The sequence below is a fragment of the Fusarium coffeatum genome (genome assembly GCF_003316985.1).
Source record: "Fusarium coffeatum strain FIESC_28 chromosome Unknown BRIP53273_contig_132, whole genome shotgun sequence".
In the NCBI taxonomy this organism is placed as follows: Eukaryota; Fungi; Ascomycota; class Sordariomycetes; order Hypocreales; family Nectriaceae; genus Fusarium; species Fusarium coffeatum.
In genome coordinates, this window is record NW_022157925.1 from 56,452 (window position 1) to 76,126 (window position 19,675).

Below are 19,675 nucleotides of genomic sequence, written 5' to 3' on the forward strand. Positions count from 1 at the left end.
ACTCCAATCCTCACGATACACGATCCGTCGCATACTTTCACCATTCCCGCCTCCTAAACCCTTACATCACGACGCTTTCTTGCGAAACCCTTCATTTCTTACTGATATTGTAGGGCGCAGCTGGTTTGAACTCGTCTTGCAACATCTTGCAGCATTATTGTCTTCGGTTTGTTGGCGCCACGTCGAGTCATCGTCCTGTCTTTCGATCCTGTCCTGTTGCCACAGGATTTTCTACGTTTTGCGCCCAATTTTCAGGGGCGACTTGGAGTCCTTCTCCTGTTTTACCTCAATTACAGCATTGTTGAATCTTCTCGTGGACTGAAAATTGTCCATCTTCCTTCAAGATGGGGTATGATCTTCCTGCTCTTCACAACTTCAGAAGCTAACCCGGGACGTTACAGTGTTCCCAAATTCTTCAGATGGCTCTCCGAGCGATATCCTGCCATCTCCCAACTCATCGCAGAGAACAGAATACCCGAGTTCGATTGCCTTTACGTACGTCGCTCCTGAGCTATCCGCTATTTTCATACGCTGACTGTTACCCAGCTCGACATGAATGGTATCATTCATAACTGTACTCATAAGGATGCAGGCGAAGATGTATCCTTCCGCCTTAGCGAAGAGGAAATGTTTATTCGTATATTTAATTACATCGAACATTTGTTTGGAAAAATCAAGCCCAAACAGCTATTCTTCATGGCTATCGATGGTGTTGCGCCTCGAGCCAAGATGAACCAGCAGCGCTCTCGACGTTTCCGGACGGCTCTTGACGCCGAGAAGGCCCGTGATAAGGCCATCAAAGATGGCGTTGAGCTTCCCAAAGAGGAACCATTCGACAGCAACTGCATTACCCCAGGTACGTTCACTGCATTAAGACTGATCAATGGTAGGTTGTGATACTTACATCTAACAGGTACTGAGTTTATGGCGAAGCTATCCCAGCAGTTGCGATACTTTGTCAACAAGAAGGTGTCTGAGGATACTGATTGGCAAGGATGTGAGATCGTCCTATCTGGCCACGAAGTCCCTGGTGAGGGAGAACACAAGATCATGGAATACATTCGAAACGCCAAGGCCCAGCCCAACTACAACCACAACGTGCGACATTGTCTCTATGGTCTTGATGCTGATTTAATCATGCTTGGTCTCCTCAGCCATGACCCCCATTTCTGTCTTCTACGAGAAGAGGTAACGTTTGGGCGGGCTTCCAAGACCAAATCCAAAGAGCTCGAACATCAAAATTTCTATCTTCTTCATCTTTGCATTGTAAGAGAGTATCTTGAGATGGAGTTTCAAGAGCTTCAAGAAGAAGGAACTCTCAGCTTCCCGTTTGATCTTGAAAGAGTCATCGACGACTTTATTTTGATGGCGTTCTTTGTTGGAAATGATTTCTTGCCGAACTTACCAAGCTTGCACATTAACGAAGGTGCGCTGGCGAACATGTTCAGGATCTACAAATCAATTCTTCCTAAATGCGATGGATATATCAACGAGAATGGAGTCATTAACATGGAAAGACTACAGCGCCTTCTGGGCGAACTGTCCAACACTGAAATTAGCGCTTTTGAGACCGACATGTCAGACGAGAAATGGTTTGCTTCAAAGCAGATGGAAAAGAAGCTTGAGAACAAGAATGTCGAGACAAAGGCGCCTAAAGGAGGCCAGCTTGTACTTACCCCGGCGCAACGCGACCTGTGGAAACAAAAGATTCGGCCGTACATCTCCAAGCGCTCGGATGAGCCTTTAGACCTCGGCACCAACCTGAAGGCTGCTGATCGCAAATTCGTTCAGGATTTGGCGGATTCGATGCATCTACAATGGACCACCAAAGAGGATGACGAGGGCCACCGGCATCTGATTGTTTCATTCCCCCCTAAGGATAACGGCGACGACGACGATGATGACGACGAGGAAGAGGAAGGTAACCTTGCAGCTTACCGGGTCATGACGACCTACGACAAGGCTTTGGTAATCGATTTGACACCCGAAGAGGCACAGAAAAATTACGAGAAACTCTACCAAGACAAGTACCAGGGCTGGAAGACGAAGTATTACCTTCAGAAATTCGAGGAGTGGGCTCCTGACAACTACGACAAGGAGCTCACAGCATTGTGTGAAAACTACGTGCAAGGTTTACAATGGGTATTGTACTACTACTACCGCGGAATCGCTTCGTGGCCTTGGTTCTATGGATACCACTACGCGCCTCTTATTTCAGGTAAGTTTATTATCTTATGTACACTTTAAGATGTTTAGCTAACATGACACAGATGTCGTCAAGGGCGTCGGCGCGGATTTGAACTTCAAGAAGGGCCAGCCTTTCTTACCCTATGAACAGCTTATGGGTGTGTTGCCTGACCGAAGTAAAAAGATTGTTCCCAAGGTTTACCATGACCTGATGACGAACCCGGATTCCCCAATTGTTGATTTCTATCCCCGCGATTTCGAGCTGGATATGAATGGAAAGAAGATGGACTGGGAGGCAGTCATCAAGATTCCATTCATTGATGAGAAACGTCTCTTGGACGCTATGGGACCCAAGAACGATTTGTTGGAACCTGACGAGAAGGCACGAAACGGATTTGGTGTTCCTCTCAAGTTCACATACTCACCCGACGTCGACTTTGTCTACCCTTCCCCATTGCCTGGTGTCTTCCCCGAGATTCAGAACTGCCGTTGCATCGAGAACATTTTTGACCTTCCAGATGTGGAAGGCCTTGAATACTTGTCAGGATTGACTAGTGGTGCTCTACTGAACGTCGATGCTTTGGCGGGCTTCCCTACTCTTCATACTCTTCCTTACAACGCGCAGCTTGTGGAGGGTTATGGTGTCAACGTATTCCAAACGGATAGTAGAAATCCAAGTGTTTGCGTTACTTTGACCGAGACGGAGAACCGTACCAAGATAGAAACTTGGAAAGCGAAACTCGGCCAACGATGCTTCGTGGGATACCCATTCCTTCAGGAAGCCAAGGTTATCAAAGTGCAAGATGAGCTCTTCAGCTACGAACTGGCCGACAATGGGAAAGACATTGTCACTAGGGACCACAACAATCGAGAGGCTGCTGACTGGGCTAGGGAAGCTGATTACCTCGAAAACTGGCACGCTAAGCGCCTTGCGATCGTTATTGGGCAAGTCGAATGTTTAGTATACGTCCATATGCTTAAGGGCCTCCTTCGTACGGAGGAGGGTGCCCTGATCAAGGAGTATGCTGAAAACCCCAGTCTCAGGAGTACATATGCCGCGCAAACCATTGTTGATGAAGTCGTCAATGAGGACGAACGATTCATTGAGAAGGAAGCGTTGCCCATCGAGGAAGAATTCCCTCGAGGCACTCGCGCATTCTTCCTTGGCGAGTACGCTTACGGTCGTCCCCTGGAAGTCGCTTCCCACGCAAACAACAAGACAGAGATTGTTGTCTCGATGCTCAAAAACAAGGAACAGGAGTTCGCCAAGCAGATCATTCATCAAGCCGAACGGTCCAATCCCTATACCCCATCATTTGCCGTCGCTAAGCAGCTGGGTATCCATCCTCTTGTTCTGAGTAAGATCACTTCTTCTTACCAGATTATTAATTCTGCTGGACTTCGATTGAACTTGGGATTGAACCTGAAGTTTGAGGGCCGAAAGCTCAAGGTTTTGGGCTATTCGAGGAAGTCGCATACAGGCTGGGAATTCAGTGGCATGGCTATCAAGTTGATTGCTGACTATATGGTCGCCTTCCCTGACTTCTTTGCTGCCATTCAGAGAGAACCACAGAAGAGCGAGGTTCACGAAACAGATCTCTGGAAGGACCCCAGCGTTGCTTCCCAAAGAGTCAAGGAGGTTGTGGCTTGGCTCAAGAAGCAGGAGACCAGCAAGTTCGAGCGGGTTCCTTTGGAGGCCGAACAACTTGATTCAGAGGTAGTCACGGCCTTGGCCCATGCCGGAGAACAGGTGCATGCTGCCTCTCAAGATATTGATATCAAGAAGCTGCGTGGGGTTCCTCGTTCAGCGCTTCTCAAGCCATCTGATGCTGAAATGGTGCTTGGCAGCCAGAACTTTACGCTCGGAGACCGAGTTACTTATGTTTCTGCTGCTGGCAAGGTTCCCATCGCCACCCGCGGTACCGTCGTTGGTATCAGCCGTACTGCTACTGCTCTGCTTCTGGATGTTGTGTGGGATACATCCTTTATGAGCGGCACAACGCTCAACGAAAGAGCTCCCATGTTCCGTGGCCAGACCGTGGCATCATCCTCGGTCTTGAACACCACTAACAAACAAATCATTTCTACCACCACCAAATCGCAGCAGCAGCGAAGACCAGTCATTGCCGCACAGGGTGGATATGCAAATGTCGGCGTCACTCAATACAGAGATGCACCGGCCCCTGGTCCCCTTCGCGGTGGGTGGAGTGGAGCTCTAAACGGCAACAACTCTTCCGGACGCGGCCGCGGTAACGGTGTTCGCGGAGGTGCCCCCAACCTCATGCACAGCACCTTGGTTTATCGAAACGGTCCTCCAAACGGTGCGGCCCAGGGTCAAGATGTTAACGGCAACGGTACCAGAGGCAGAGGAGGTCGTGGCCGAGGCCGTGGCAGCCATCACGGTTCACCAGCTCCTGACGGCGGTCATGGAGCAGGCCAGGAACAGATGTATGGTAACGTCCCGCCACCCGCCAGTCTTGATCAACCACGAGGTAGGGGTCGAGGTCGAGGACGCGGAGGAAGAGGTCGTGGAGGGCCTAATCGTGGACGAGGTGGCGCAGGAGCCGGTGGTAATGGAAGCCAGGGCTAGATGCCCAGCAGTCTTGTTGCATATTGGCGATTCTGATTGGCATTTTGGTCGTGATACCATGTCTTACAACATGTCGTTGAGATGCTTGCATTGTATGCATTGACCAGCGTTGAGATATTGGCCAGCGTTAAAATGAAAGTTGTAGATGTGAAAAATGTATTACAGATAAAAGCTACCTAGATACCTTTATCACGAAGTCACGAGGATGAACGTCTTTGCTATACGAAATATCAGAATTCTTTGTTGCGTAATCAACTTAGTTATATAGGAACGCCGGTTTCACTTAGAACACATGCTAAAACGGACAGCCGACCGATCTAATAGCTCTTCTTTGGCGCATCCTTCTTCTTACTCTTGAGAGCAGGGAGATTGAACTTGGGTGACTCGCCACTACCAAGAGCCTTCCAGTGGCCCAGATCGCGTGTCTGGTCCCAAGTAAGAAATCCAACCCAGGGCTGGACATTGTAGTGCAGCTTCAGCTTCACATCCTCCGTCTCCGCTACCCTGCCACTGGGGTGGGTAATTTGATACTTGGGTTTCTGGTTCTTGAGAGCAATGGAGCCACTGAGCAAAGTGTTAGATCATGCAACTGCGGTTGAAATGTATATATAGACTTACCGATCGGGGTCAATGGTCTTTCCTTCAGCGCTGCGCTTGAGCTTCTTCATAGCAACAGGTCCAATGTTCTGGAGATGATCGGCACTGGGGCTTGTAATGATCTTGTCCCAGATGACAGCCTCGTTTGTCGAGTTGTTGGGGCCGGGCCACTCGGCAGTGACATAGACAAAGACTTGCTTGGTGTTCCATGTGAAGAGAGTTCTCAGATCGGCATCCAGGTTGAATCTAATAATGGCATATTCCTCCTTCTTGGTACTGTAGTAGTGCGGTCGGCCCTTGACGCTGAGAAACGAAGACAATTAGCCAATAGCACATGGATTTGGAAGAATTAATCGGAGCCGTACACCTGGGAGTTTGAAACCTTGAAGATACCTGCGTCGGGGGTGCGAGGGGCTATGAAATCCGAGGCGGCGATGAAGGCTGCAACGACGAAGGCGACGGTGGTGAAGAAGCCGAAAGTATTCTGGATACGAGTGAGGGAGTTGTACATGACGGGCGAATATGTTAGCTGCCTGTGCAGCTATTGCCCTTGGAAGTGTTGTGAAAGACGGACGTTGATGATGTCGCGTCGTGGTGTTGAAGACGACCTATAATTAATACTGGCCACGTTTTAGACTAGACTAGGAGCTAAAGAGCTTACCTACCTAGGTAGTACCTTAGGTTAGTAGGCTGGTCAGCGCTGGAGCTGTAGGTGTCGTTTCAGCCTTGTGATTGGACTGTGGGACGTCAGTATCAGAAGAAGCGAGACCATGAGAATAATTTGATCGTTTTACACAAGCTTCCACAAGCAATTGGGCTGCTTTATGTTATCTATACCTAGCTAGGGATAATAATTCTTACGGTAGAGTTAATTATCTAAATATTCCATGTTTGTGAGTAAGAAGACAGTATCTAAATTACCAAATATGCCAGCAGCCATCAAGCGAACTCATCTACCTGTGCACCCAGGTATCTCGGCATTGATGTTACTTAGGTTGCGATGCCAACTATAAGCCAAGTGATTGCAGTGATGTCTGCTGGGGTTCAATCCTCTGTTTTTTCTTGGTGCTTGGATAGAAGCATGCATAACCGTGCAAGGCTGACATCTACTTACATCCAATCATTGGAGCATTAGAAAAGTTAGCCAGAAAGAGCACAAAAGATGAAATAATTTAGTTACTTTATATAAATTCAGTAGTTACTTTATTTTAGCGTCATAACCTAGTTGAAAGACAGTTTCTTTATTCCCACTAGGGGTAATCAATATGGATAGAGAAGCAGTCACTTAATGACCTCCATCCATCTCTGCCCAGGCACTAACACCTAAATCTCCAGCTGCCGAAGTCGCACTACCTAAATTTCATTGCGTATCCCCACTAGAGCCGGGCCTCTGAACAGAACAGTCTCGCCAAGGATGTTTGCCCGGACTTCCACCTAACAAGACTGTATTTCTGTCTCGCGAAAATTATTGTTTGTCGATTTCTTTGTTGGTCTTTGAAATTCTTGCCCGCAGTCATCCCCTCTACTTAGATATTCAGTGCCCCGCCGATAGCTCGAGGCATTGTTGACTCTCAGCTCAGCTACAGCAAACTGACAGTGGAGGGCAGAGAAGATCACCGCCTTCTAGCCTAACGCATCGTGAACTGTCAAAGGTGAAAAACTGGAGGCCCACGCGCAGCCTTCCTCCACAGAGGACAAGAGGAGGAAAAGGGCTCGATGGGAGTGCGCACTGCTCTTTCCTTCTTCCTAACTTCAAGTTCTCTCTGCACTTCGTTTCGCCGAGCTTTACTCTAATCGATACCTGCGATTTAGTCCTCTCGCACGCTATCATTCCGACGCCAATTCTTTCCCGGACTATGGGTATGCTTCCTGCCCACACGAGCAATAGGATAGGACGTTCCTGCTGACACACCCTGGAGCGCTCCGGGTGACGAGGCGAACATGACGAACTCACGGCTGGTCAGTTAATTGTTTGTTGGGTTATACAGCTCTATGGCTTGATACTTATTCCTATATAGAGAGCGATCAATGACCAGAGACCGCGAGGTACCATGGGCACTGGGCTATCTACTCAGACTATGAGTCAGAACGACAAATCCCGAGACGAACGATCGAGCAAACGTATAAAGAAATCGGGTCCCGAATCCTCATGCGCCATCGCACCCCGCTTTGTCACAAATGCACGTCTATCATCCTTGGAAGCAATCGAAGACGAGGAAGGGGCGAGTTTTAAGCGCAAGCTGTCACTGATGCAACATCGCTTCAGTCGAGAAGGATCTCAGGCAGACACTGTTGACGGCTCTAGTGTCACCAGCAACAGCAGAGTTCCAGCAACGAGCACCAGCGTACAAGAATACCGCAACGTGCAAAGTGGTAGGCGCCATGGTGGAAGACGTTCTGGGCGCAGACGGCATGGTGCTCACAATACCCGTTCATCGCCTCTCGAGATTGACGACGATGTGAGTGTCGTTGCGCACCGAAACCTCCCTCCTCAATTATCGCATGCACCCATGAGCCCGGACTGTTTATCTATGAGCATCGACAACGGCAACGATCCCCCGCCCGCTGACATTACATCGGATATTCCCCCTCAATCGAAGCGGTCCGCGGCAGAGTATGCTCAGAGTGCAGCAAAGAGATACAAAGTGCATAGCACTGGTTCTGAGGACGAGCTGTCAAGGCCTGGCACTGCTTCCGGTAGAGAGACTGCTGAAAAGTCCACCATCAGTGGAAGATCAGCATTGCAGCCTCCTCCGTCACGAACTCAAAGAGGGGATATCAAACCGACCAATTTTGAACCAGCGACAAAAATTACTACCGACCTTCAAAGTTCGGCGATGCATGGCCCAAATGAAGAACAACTTGCTGTGAGAGCTGCTACCTCTGGAAAGTGCGTATACGCCACTAAGAGCGCTGATGCGTGCGTCAACCTACGTCTTGATTCCGACGTAGCTCGCCCATCCATTCTATCTCATCAAGGACAAGATCTCTCATGGCTCGAAATTTCAAAACAGTCGATTCTCAGAATAAAACACAGCAACTCCCAAAGTCCCATAGTCGCTCTCTCTCGCTCAGTCATTGGTCAAGCCGGGGGCAAAGTTTTGTTGAAGTTCAATACCATTAAAGACGCCTCTCACTTTATCCATTGGCTACAAGGGAGCCGAGGTCTGGAACAAGTTACCCAGTACGTATTTTCCGGCGATTGTGTCAGTGTTGGGAGAAAACTAACAAGTTGTAGGGACTCGCTAGAAGCCATGTTCTCGAAGGCTATGGCAGATGCCAAAGCATTTGCAGCCAATTCGAAGGATTCTTCGGGCCCGATCTCACCAAAAATCACTTTCACAGCGCAAACACCCAGCAGATCACTGTCCCGAACCTCGCCACGAGACCCTTTCAAGGGAGAGCCCATATCGCCTCGGCGACCAAAACTTAAAGACAGGATGCAGGGTCTGCCTGTACCAAAGGAAGATGCGCAGATGAAATCAGAGGATGTCGAAGATCCATTCGTGGAGTTAAATCAGAGGCGCAGACCTGAGACCCGACAAACGAGAAGATCCTCCCTAGAACCACGCCGTGAAAGGAGTCCTGTAACATGGACGGCTCAGAACCCAGGTTGGGACAAGGACTGGCACAAGACCTTGGTATACCCCCCAATTGGAAGGAACCGTGCAAGTGTCGACAAAGAGGATATTCTGCGGCTGAACGAGGGTGAGTTCCTCAACGACAACCTTATCAGTTTCTATCTCTGCTACTTGCAGGTCCAACTCGAGAAAGAGAGACCAGAAATCTTGAAAAGGGTATATATCTTCAACACTTTCTTCTTCGAAAAGCTGAGGTCGAATCGCGCCAAGATCAATTACTCGGGCGTCAAAGCATGGACTGCTAGAGTTGATCTTCTTTCTTATGACTACATTGTTGTACCAGTCAACGAGAACGCACATTGGTACTTGGCAATCATATATAATGCCCCTCGCCTCTTACCTATAGAGGCAAAAGCAGAGACACCCAAAACGGATGTATCTCCAAACACCCAGGAGGCAATCATTGTTGAAGATAACGACCCGGCAGTGAGCACTGCAGAAGATGCTTCCGTCGAGCAAACACCTGTGTCGTCCTTAAATTTAGAAGCTTCTAGGTCAACAAGAAGCCAGGCAGTGAATGGCGACGGGGTTGTGCTATTGGATGATGATACTGTTACCAATGCTGAAGCTCCCACAAAAACGAACAAGCGAAAGTCGACAGGAGGGAATCAGAAGTACAGTACCGACGAGCCCAGGATCATCACTCTTGACTCTTTGGGTGCTTCGCACGCACCAACCTGCAAGGTTTTACGAGACTATCTCATCGAGGAAGCGAAGGACAAAAAAGGGCTCACTATCACGGAAACGCCTGGGGGCATGACTGCGCGGGGCATACCTGAACAGGACAATTATTGCGATTGTGGTGTATACGTCCTGGGTTACATGGAAAATTTTCTGAGAAATCCAGATGACGCTGTCCGGAGGCTCCTTCATAAAGAACCTAGTGGATGGGTTGTCAAACCCCAAGAAATCCGCGCCAAGGTGAGAGACCTCCTCTTCGAATTTCAGAAAGAGCAGCATTCGCGCTTAGGAAAAGAAAAGGAGTTGAAGAGACAACGACGGGCGTCTAAGGGGCCTGTATCATCACCACAGGTAGCCCCGTCCTCACCTCAAGTCCCCCAGAAAGATCCGGAGACGCCACGGCCTAAAAGTAATCCCAAGAGCGGATTGGAGAATAGCACTGGTCGTGCCCCCAGTGAAGAAGGCCATAAAACAGGTACCACCTCAGCGTACTTTGCGCTTGCTCCACCAGAGAAACCAGTTCAACCACAAACTCCCATCAGAAATGAAGATCCAACCTTCGTCCAACCTTTAAGAGAGGATTCGAGCAACGAGTCTAAGGCCTCTAGCTCAGGAGAGGTGTTTCATTCAGCACGTTCATCCCCAGTCGATACTGCGCAACAAGTCCTTCCTGATTTAGCCACTGAAGGACATACCCCACGTAGCGAACGAAGAGGACCGAAGCAGCCCTCAACACCCAATTTTGTCCAGAGATTATCGCAATCGTCGGATGAGGCAGGCCCAGTAGCCACCTCTTCCACTGTCAAGAAAAACAGTTCGCCATCACTGAGTTTGGCCACAAGGCAAAAGACGCCACTGCCAGCTCAGCGTAATCGGGGTGGTCTTGGTCAACCAAGGGTTATTAAGAGCATTGAGGACAATAAACCCTCCCCCAAAGGACCCCGGTATGAGGGTGTTGAGCGAACAATTGACTTGACGGGTTGATCTTACCGGTCTCGCCAGATGACAACATATTGGATGGACTATTATGTAGGAAGAAAAGCGGTTCACGGATAGAGGGTTTCGGTGCATACATGGCAAAGATGGCAATGCAGATGAGTTATGTCGTTAGACACCGCAGAAAGAATGGTCGCAATGTGTACAGTAGAGGACATCTCGAGTAAAAAGATTATTAAAGTCTATACCCATCACAAATATCTTCCATTCAACACCCGACTCCTAAAGGATCACGAACGGATGCTAGACCGAATCCTGTCATGCTAATAATATATAACAAGTGGTATGAGTTGCAGTCTCCGCCACGTCTATTGTGGTTATAACAAGAATCTATTACGCTTTTCACTCATCTTGCTCGGCGTCTGAGCTCTCGTCCGCGCCATTCACCATTTGCCGTTGTATCCGCGGAATCTCAAAGACGAAGCCTCCATTGCGTCCGACCTTTGCTGGTGGATTCCACCTGCCTAGCCGGTGTTCTTTTCCTACAGCCACGACGACGCAAAGACCATCTTTGCCTCTGTCTCCACGCTCGAAGATATCAATATCGTTGACAATGCCGTTGATGGGGCCCTGAGTATTCTCCTCAGGCGACTCGTTTCCCTGATCTTCAGGCTTGGAGAGAACTCCACGGAACTCAATCTTGCGCTTATCCTCACTGAGTTGCCAGACTCGGATGTGGCCGTCCCAGCTGCCAGTAAGGATAACATCGGAGTAAGGGATGGTTCGAATAGCGGTGATCCAACGGGGGGTGGGAGGGGGTACAATTTGAGGGTCGGGGTTTTGCTCGGCTGATGCCTGCTCTGGATCGAGGGCCGGGTCAATACCATGCGCAATGGGTTCGATATACACAGGCTTCTTCTTTTGGACACTCCACAAAGCGAGTGCACCATTGTCACTGCCCGTGACAAACAGGTCATCATCTATCATGGCGACGCAGTCCATGCTACCTTCATGGAGTAGGGATCGCGGGTTGACACCACTTGGACGAGACTTCTTGTCTACAGCACCACCGCGGAATACAAGTTGTGTCTCTTCAGCGACTTTCCACAAACGCGCAGTGCGGTCTCGAGCGCCAACACTAACGCAACGCTCTTGCGCAAGGGCATCGACATCGAGGATTTCATCTTGGTGACCAAACAATGACTCAACGTAGGCCATCTCATCCAGACTCCAGACCTTAACCGTTCGATCTTTGGAACAAGAATACAGCTGATTTGTTCCTCGGCGGAAGACTAGTCCAGTGACAGCGTCTCGATGATGTGTCCAGACCTTGATTGGCTTGAGGTCATGGGCGCTGTAGATGATGAGCCTATGGTCTGCACCGCCGGTAGCTACATATTTGCCGTCAGGAGAGGCTGCGACGGCCAGGATGCGATCAGTGTGACGCTGGTAATTCTTGTCCTTTGACTTTCTCGTATCACCCTTCAGCCAAGCTTCAAGGGACGGCTGCTTCTTCGGAGGCGCTGGGGGCTTCTTGGGCTTTCGTCGTGTTGTCTGTGGGTATTGGTGTTGAGGAAGATCTTGCGCCTTCCATTTGTGTAGGTATAGGTCTTTTGTCGTGGTGTAGATGTATGGGTCGCATACTGCGATGGCGGTTACGGCGTTGGTGTTGCTTCGGAAGAATGTGCGCGAGGCGTTGTCAAAGGCCAGTTCTGAGGCTAATTGGCGGTAAACTCTGCCCTTTCCCTCTGCGACATCCTCCTGAAGTCGCTCAGCGATCATATCGCGGTCAATGTCGGCGGCGTCGAAACCAATTGGGTCCACAGTCTCCTTGATGTTCTCGAGATATCGCTCCGCCAGAGTCCTTCTCCTGTCGGCGGCTGTCTCACCCTCCTCCTCATCCGACTCGTTGTCCTCCATTTCAACATCACTTGCGACTGATGCGCTGTCGAGGCTCCCGTCATCGTCAGAATCGCTACCAGAGATCGACTCGTCGTCTCGCTCGACTCGCTTTTTGGTGGGGCCGGCATTCTTCGATGGTGCCTTTGCAGCAGATTTTGAAGCAGCAACTCTCTTTTTTGGTTGCTCTGAAGCCTCTGGGCGCTTGCGCTTCTTCTGAGCACCCGGTACTGTGAAAAAAGACGGCATATTGGCGATGTCGGGAACTTGGCTGGCTGTTCACGACTTTCACACCCACCTTGAAGATAAATTTCTGGGCTCTCAGAAAAAAAAAGTTGAGCGACAGTGGACCACGGAAAATCCGTTAGGTGCTTGTAAGTTACGCTAGCGAATCAGAGACCTGCGAATGGGGCCATGTTTTTCCGGAATTCGAGCGGTGGACCTTGGCATAATCGAGCCAGGTGTGGGAAGCTCCCGGGTGAGCGTTGACGCGCAGCGCTACAGCCTAACGGGAGAGCTTGCTTGCTTGGTTGCTGCTGGACCGGACCTTCGAAGAAGGCTGAACAACTACCTTGAATAACCTCCACAACAACACATACGATACTTCCCAAACCACAAAACACACTATCGCCAACATGTAAGCTATAACCAAGCTACAGTTAAGGTTTCAGAATATACTAACATTTCTTGACAGGGAGGTACTTTTGGGAATCACTGGAAAGGACTTCACCATCATCGCAGCTTCCAAGGCTGCGATGCGAGGCGCCACTATCCTCAAGGCATCCGATGACAAGACCAGAGCTCTCAACAAGCACACCCTGCTCGCATTCTCTGGAGAGGCCGGTGACACAGGTACTTGATCCATCTTCCTACCGGCGGCAATGGCAATGGCCTGTCGACCGGCCCCGCGATGACGACAGCTAACCATAGCTACGCAGTGCAATTCGCCGAATACATTCAACGAAATGCCCAGCTCTACTCGATGCGAAACGAGTCCGACTTATCTCCCTCTGGTCTCGCCCACTTTGTCCGAGGAGAGCTAGCCACCAGCCTGCGATCTCGAAAGCCTTACAATGTCAACCTCCTCATGGGTGGCGTTGACCCCATCACCGGCAAGCCATCTCTTTACTGGCTTGACTACCTAGCGTCGCTAGCAGATGTCCCTTATGCGGCGCATGGATACGCACAGTATGTTTCCTCGATACGTGTACTCAAGAGACACGCATCATGAACCAATGGGTCCCGGCAGGTGCTGATATATACTACCACAGATACTACTGCCTTTCTATCCTCGACAAGCATCACCACCCCGATATTACCCTCCACCAGGGCATCAAGATTCTGACAATGTGCACTGACGAGCTGAAGCGCCGATTACCGATTGACTTCAAGGGTATGGTGGTGAAGGCGGTCAAGGCAGACGGAATTGTCGACATAGAGTTTGACGATGACAAGGTGGTCAAGTGTGCTTAAGAATCGAGCGGCAGATAGAAAGGAAACATGAATTTGTATTACTAGATGGGTCTTGGAGGCTGATGCTTACATCAAGATGGTTTCCTCCAACTGGTTGCCCACAAGATGGTGATACTGGTCTAGGTGATACTGAGACCCCAGCTGGCATATTTAAATCTACGATACGTTATGTCCATAAACCGCAACCCACACTATATGCAGCTCATGCACGTCGGACGAGCACAATCTTGCAGTTTCAGCGTTGTTCCCATTATCGGTTCCTCTGAGTGGCATGGTAGCTGTTCATTAAGAGTGCCTGGGGAGCTTTTCCTTATATGAATTTATTGAAGAAAAGAATCACTCTCCTTGCTATAGCAGTTTATAAACCATCCCTGCCTCGAACCATCAGGCACCATGTAAACCTCAGAAGACCGGGCCATGTCTACAATACATTAGATGTCAAACCCGCAATTGATCATGAATACATGTTTTTGGAAGTAGTCGTGTGTGGATGCATATCTATGTGACTGCATCGAAGAGCCGTTGGATAGTTACTCAAACTACCGCGATATAGGAGCTGAAGCAGTATCTAGTACTTTTGAATATGACCAGACTCAGCGACTTGGTAATACTATCAGAGTCTGCAGTCACTCAACTGAACTGAATCGTTCATAGTCTTGAAATTACTTCCAATATAGGAAATCTCGATCATAGACCATGGACTACGACAAGCTTGGTTTCATTCGTTACGCCTACTTGCCTGGCATCACATGTCAAAACAAAGATGGCGAACAAACAACCGCCCAGATGAAAGGGTATCGTATGCAATTACCAAGAGAAAGACCGCCAAATTGAGACTGGTACAATTTCATAAACAGTATACTCGTGTCACAGGAGGCCAGTCATCGGGAATACGGTTATAGTTGGCCACGAGGCTGCAGTATATGTCAGGCACGGTACAGAGATACGTCAGTCACATTTCGATTTTTATGACTCGAATATTCGTGGAGGGTGCTAGAAATGATCAGCAGTTCTAGATTTACACGATACAGTACATGCGGGTGATGGTCATATAGAGGGAACCAGGGCATCGAGAGAGTCATGCGGGCTGGAATCCGGAAAGGTGCTAGTACTGGACAGTACTGGACAACATTATATGTACAAACCCGGTACTCGAAGCAGCCAGACACGTGAATTATCATGGATAGGTGAAAATCATTATTCACTTCTTACTGTACCAAGTTGCAGACATTGATTATTGTCTAAGCATACCTTATACATGGTCAAACTATCTCTTTAACCTACTGACCTATATACCTACCTTCCTCAGTACGGATATTCACCTAAATAATTCTCAGATCGCCTGTATCCCGCTTATCGGAGATTTCCCGCGATACGGATCCATCAGGTTGTTAGCTGTTACAACGCGCCCGAACTTTGGCTGGGCAAGCTCAGGGTCCTATATCCCTGTACATGATGCTTGCGGCCGTTGCAGCCCCAGGGGCTACGATAGAAGTAGCAAAACAAACTGACGCATTTGCTGTGTCCGCAATTGTTTTGCATCATTCCATTGATGCGATACAGTATTGCTGAGGTTTGTCGAGTGCAAGCATTTTGTGTCATATCCGTCTCCCGTCCGGCAGAACATGGATCAAACATCCAACGTCTTGAAATATTTTTTGCTGCAGTATGCTACCAGCTACTGATCCTGGAAGCAGTAACATCAAATCTTGCTTATACTTCTTTATCTACCTATGTAGAATTGTAATACTGTAGTCTTGTTTATATGTCGCTTTGTTTTCTTTCAATAATGCTTCGAGAGTTGTCTCAACATTCGATAACAAGTCCATGGCCAGACAACAATCGTCATAATCAACAGGTCCGGGTGGTTGCTAGGAGTCCCTATCCACCGAACCACCCCGGCCCCGTCAGCCGCCCCGGAATCTGGGCTGGGCTGGTTCAGAACCTGAGCCAGGCTGTTGAGGTACCATGAAAGTACCTTCTAAGCTTCGTCACTTTTTAAGAGTCGCCCCCTTGCTAATCCTCACTCAAAACGCGACCTTCCACCAGGATTCTCCGCCCTTCTCTAACCCCCACACTGAGACACTGCTTCATCGTGCAGAGCACTATCATTAAAAATTTTGAGTGAGACTTGATCAAATTTTATTTTATACTCTGAAAGGGGTAAGATGTGTATACGTTCACGTAGAGACTAGAGCCTCGAAGGCAATACTGCACTTTCAGAACATCAGCGCCTTATCGAGTGCCTACCAGTACCTCTTTCTCTCTCCATCTCTTCTCTTTCCTCCCTTGCTCCTGGTCAGCGCTCAGACTTCAACTTTCACAAGCTTCCACGTTGCTAGGGATCTCTTACAGTCGACTAGCGTTTGCCTCGTAGACTAGATTTTGCACGAGGCATCCATTGTTGCATACATTTAGTACTAAGATACATGGGATCTAAAGCAGAAGACTCTGACTCTGACGTATCTACAGCCGGCAACGATTCAGGACGATTCTTTCATCCAGTTAGAAATATAAACAAAGTCATCTAGTGCCCTCATCGTCATAAGTACCAGGTTGGTTCCTTTTCCAATTTTTTCTGCCCAGCCATAGCAAGCCTTTGACAGGCATTTCTGCATATTCCTTGGATCTCACTGGCTGCATCTGAGGTGAGCGGTGGCCAAAAAGTACTTTTCGAGTACTTGGAAGCTGGTGTCGCCCACTCACGGCCTTTCCTGACCCACTCTCACTCTAAAATCCTCCCACCCGCCTTCACCGCAGAGGCAACCCCCTCCAAATCCTTGACCCGATGTTAATGCCCGCGCTAAGCCTAATTGGCTGAAACTCCAACCAATTTTTTTTCCCTCCCACTCTTCTTTCGCCTCTTAACTCTGTCCCTTTTCTTCCCTCTTCTTCCCACAACAAACCCTTCATCTCACAATCCTCCTTCATCCCCCCTCTATCCGTGTTATTTTCTCAAGACTTTGTCTTTCCTTCGTCCTTCCTTTGAAGATTCTGCGTGTTCTTCGAGGGATATTTGCACAGCACTAACGTTTGCCTGTGCCTAAAAGTTTCGTCTATCTGGGAAATTTATTGGAAGCGTTGGTCTTCCGTTTCTTTCTCTCGTCTTTCCTGTCTTTCTCTTTCGACGGGAATTTCACCAAACACATAACCACTCTCGTTGATATTTGAGAGGGTTTATCTACCTATTTCGGATTTCACGCGTCTTTACGACCCGACTATCTTTTTACACAACTCACTTGACCCGAAACACGACTGTCAACATGGCCGATCAGATCAACATGGGTGGTCTCTCCATCAACGACGGCGCTCAGCAGGGCCCTCCCCAGGGTAACCGATCCTACATCCCCCCTCACATGCGTGGCCGTGGTGGTCCTCCTCCTGCCGGCCCTCAAGGTGGTCCTCCCGCTATGAACGGCGGTCCTCCTCCTGCTGGCCCCGGACCCAACGGTATCGGCAACAGCGCTTGGGCTAAGTAAGTGCTCTATCTACCTGCGTTTTCATTCCTGGATATCAGACATTTGCTAACCTCTGCTTATAGCCAAAACTACGGTGCTCGCCAGTCCAACTGGGGCAACGATGTCCCTACCTACCAGAACAACAACCGCCGAGGCGGCTGGGGTGGTCGAGGTGGTTACAGCGGTGGCGGCAACGACGGTCACTCTGGCGCTCCTGCTGCCCGTGGGTCTGGCGATGGACAGTGGCGCGATGGAAAGCACATTCCTGGTCCGGCTAACCCCCGTATCGAGCGCGAGCTTTTCGGCACCACTGCCGACGATCCTTCCAAGCAGCACACCGGTATCAACTTCGAGAAGTACGACGACATTCCCGTTGAGGCCTCTGGTCAAGATGTTCCTGAGCCCGTTCACCAGTTCACCACTCCTCCTCTGGATGAGCACCTGTGCCGCAACATCGAGCTTGCTCACTACAAGGTCCCCACTCCTGTCCAGAAATACTCGATCCCCATCGTTAGCAACGGTCGTGATCTGATGGCTTGTGCTCAAACCGGTTCCGGAAAGACTGGTGGTTTCTTGTTCCCTATTCTCTCTCAGGCTTTCCTTAACGGACCTTCTCCCGTGCCTGCTAATGCCGCCGGTCAGTTTGGTCGTCAGCGCAAGGCTTACCCCACCTCTTTGATTCTCGCTCCCACTCGTGAGCTTGTCTCTCAGATCTTTGACGAGTCCCGCAAGTTCGCCTACCGTTCTTGGGTTCGACCTTGTGTCGTTTACGGTGGTGCCGACATTGGTTCTCAGCTCCGCCAGATTGAGCGTGGTTGCGATTTGCTTGTTGCTACTCCCGGTCGATTGGTCGATCTCATAGAGCGAGGTCGCATCTCTCTCCAGAACATCAAGTACCTTGTCCTCGATGAGGCTGATCGCATGCTGGACATGGGTTTCGAGCCCCAGATTCGCCGCATTGTCGAAGGCGAGGACATGCCTCAAGTTCAGGACCGTCAGACTCTGATGTTTTCAGCCACCTTCCCCCGCGACATCCAGATGCTTGCCCGTGATTTCCTCAAGGACTACATCTTCCTCTCTGTCGGTCGTGTCGGTTCTACTTCTGAGAACATTACTCAGAAGGTTGAGTACGTTGAGGATGTCGACAAGCGCTCCGTTCTTCTGGACATTCTTCACTCCCACGCCAACGGTCTCACTTTGATCTTCGTCGAGACCAAGCGTATGGCTGATTCGCTTTCCGACTTCCTCATCAACCAGAACTTCCCCGCTACTTCCATTCACGGTGATCGCACCCAACGCGAACGTGAGCGTGCTCTTGAGTTCTTCCGTAACGGACGATGCCCCATTCTGGTCGCTACCGCTGTTGCTGCCCGAGGTCTCGATATCCCTCACGTCACCCACGTTGTCAACTACGATCTTCCTACCGATGTTGATGACTATGTCCACCGTATTGGTCGTACCGGTCGTGCTGGAAACACTGGTATCGCTACTGCTTTCTTTAACCGTGGCAACCGTGGAATCGTTCGAGAGCTTATGGATCTCTTGAAGGAGGCTAACCAGGAGGTTCCTTCTTTCCTCGAGACCATCGCCCGTGAATCTTCCTTCGGTGGTGGCGGCCGAGGTGGCCGCTCTCGTGGCGGTGGTGGCCGAGGAGGTGGTGCCAACCGCGATTTCCGAAAGTTTGGCGGTGGTGGTTTCGGCGGTAACAACGGCGGCTCTGGCGGCTTCAACGCTGGATCTCAAGGTGCCGGCTACGGTGCTGCCGCCGGCGGTGGCTTCAGCGGCTCTGGTGGCTACGGAGGTGGTGGTTACGGCGGAGGAGCTGGCTACGGCGGTGGGGGCTATGGTAACCCCAGCGGCCCTGGCGCTCAATCTTCTTGGTGGTAAACACCTCACACCACTGAGATCTACGCACTCCTCAGGTGCGACACGATGCTGGTAGACACTTGGCTCTGCAGCATTTCACATTTGCGATTTTTCTGTTTTGTTTTTTTCTTACTGTCATCTGGTTGCATGCTTTGCATTTGAACGACACGGCGGCACCATGACCTGCGAAGACAGACGAATGTCTCTGCTACAGGCAACAGGCAATGTTCGGTCCCAGGGCTTAACGAAGCATCTGATAGATTGCGTTTCTTTGATTTCGGCATACTCCTCGTTTGATACCCTTAGACCGAGATGTGGGGAGCTGGAAGACGTTGACAGCACGCTGT

General features: G+C 49.8%; 6 protein-coding genes across 6 annotated transcripts; 4 read left to right on the forward strand and 2 right to left on the reverse strand.

Annotated features, from left to right (window-relative positions):
* Positions 1-344: 344 nt before the first annotated feature.
* Positions 345-4,777, forward strand: FIESC28_06084 (uncharacterized protein; the record flags this gene model as incomplete). Its single annotated transcript, XM_031160229.1, has 5 exons — positions 345-349; positions 402-495; positions 547-856; positions 914-2,218; positions 2,271-4,777. 5 exons carry the CDS (start codon positions 345-347, stop codon positions 4,775-4,777), a joined length of 4,221 nt encoding a protein of 1,406 aa, XP_031015648.1.
* Positions 4,778-5,094: 317 nt separating this feature from the next.
* Positions 5,095-5,885, reverse strand: FIESC28_06085 (uncharacterized protein; the record flags this gene model as incomplete). Its single annotated transcript, XM_031160230.1, has 3 exons — positions 5,095-5,341; positions 5,396-5,677; positions 5,740-5,885. 3 exons carry the CDS (start codon positions 5,883-5,885, stop codon positions 5,095-5,097), a joined length of 675 nt encoding a protein of 224 aa, XP_031015649.1.
* A 1,430-nt stretch (positions 5,886-7,315) lies between these two features.
* FIESC28_06086 (uncharacterized protein) lies at positions 7,316-10,680 on the forward strand (the record flags this gene model as incomplete). Its single annotated transcript, XM_031160231.1, has 3 exons — positions 7,316-7,333; positions 7,393-8,558; positions 8,613-10,680. 3 exons carry the CDS (start codon positions 7,316-7,318, stop codon positions 10,678-10,680), a joined length of 3,252 nt encoding a protein of 1,083 aa, XP_031015650.1.
* A 354-nt stretch (positions 10,681-11,034) lies between these two features.
* Positions 11,035-12,780, reverse strand: FIESC28_06087 (uncharacterized protein; the record flags this gene model as incomplete). Its single annotated transcript, XM_031160232.1, has 1 exon — positions 11,035-12,780. One exon carries the CDS (start codon positions 12,778-12,780, stop codon positions 11,035-11,037), a length of 1,746 nt encoding a protein of 581 aa, XP_031015651.1.
* Positions 12,781-13,286: 506 nt separating this feature from the next.
* Positions 13,287-14,004, forward strand: FIESC28_06088 (uncharacterized protein; the record flags this gene model as incomplete). The annotated part of the gene is made up of 3 exons (XM_031160233.1): positions 13,287-13,383; positions 13,470-13,719; positions 13,803-14,004. 3 exons carry the CDS (start codon positions 13,287-13,289, stop codon positions 14,002-14,004), a joined length of 549 nt encoding a protein of 182 aa, XP_031015652.1.
* Positions 14,005-17,267: 3,263 nt separating this feature from the next.
* Positions 17,268-19,349, forward strand: FIESC28_06089 (uncharacterized protein; the record flags this gene model as incomplete). The annotated part of the gene is made up of 2 exons (XM_031160234.1): positions 17,268-17,479; positions 17,546-19,349. 2 exons carry the CDS (start codon positions 17,268-17,270, stop codon positions 19,347-19,349), a joined length of 2,016 nt encoding a protein of 671 aa, XP_031015653.1.
* Between the last annotated feature and the right edge of the window lie 326 nt (positions 19,350-19,675).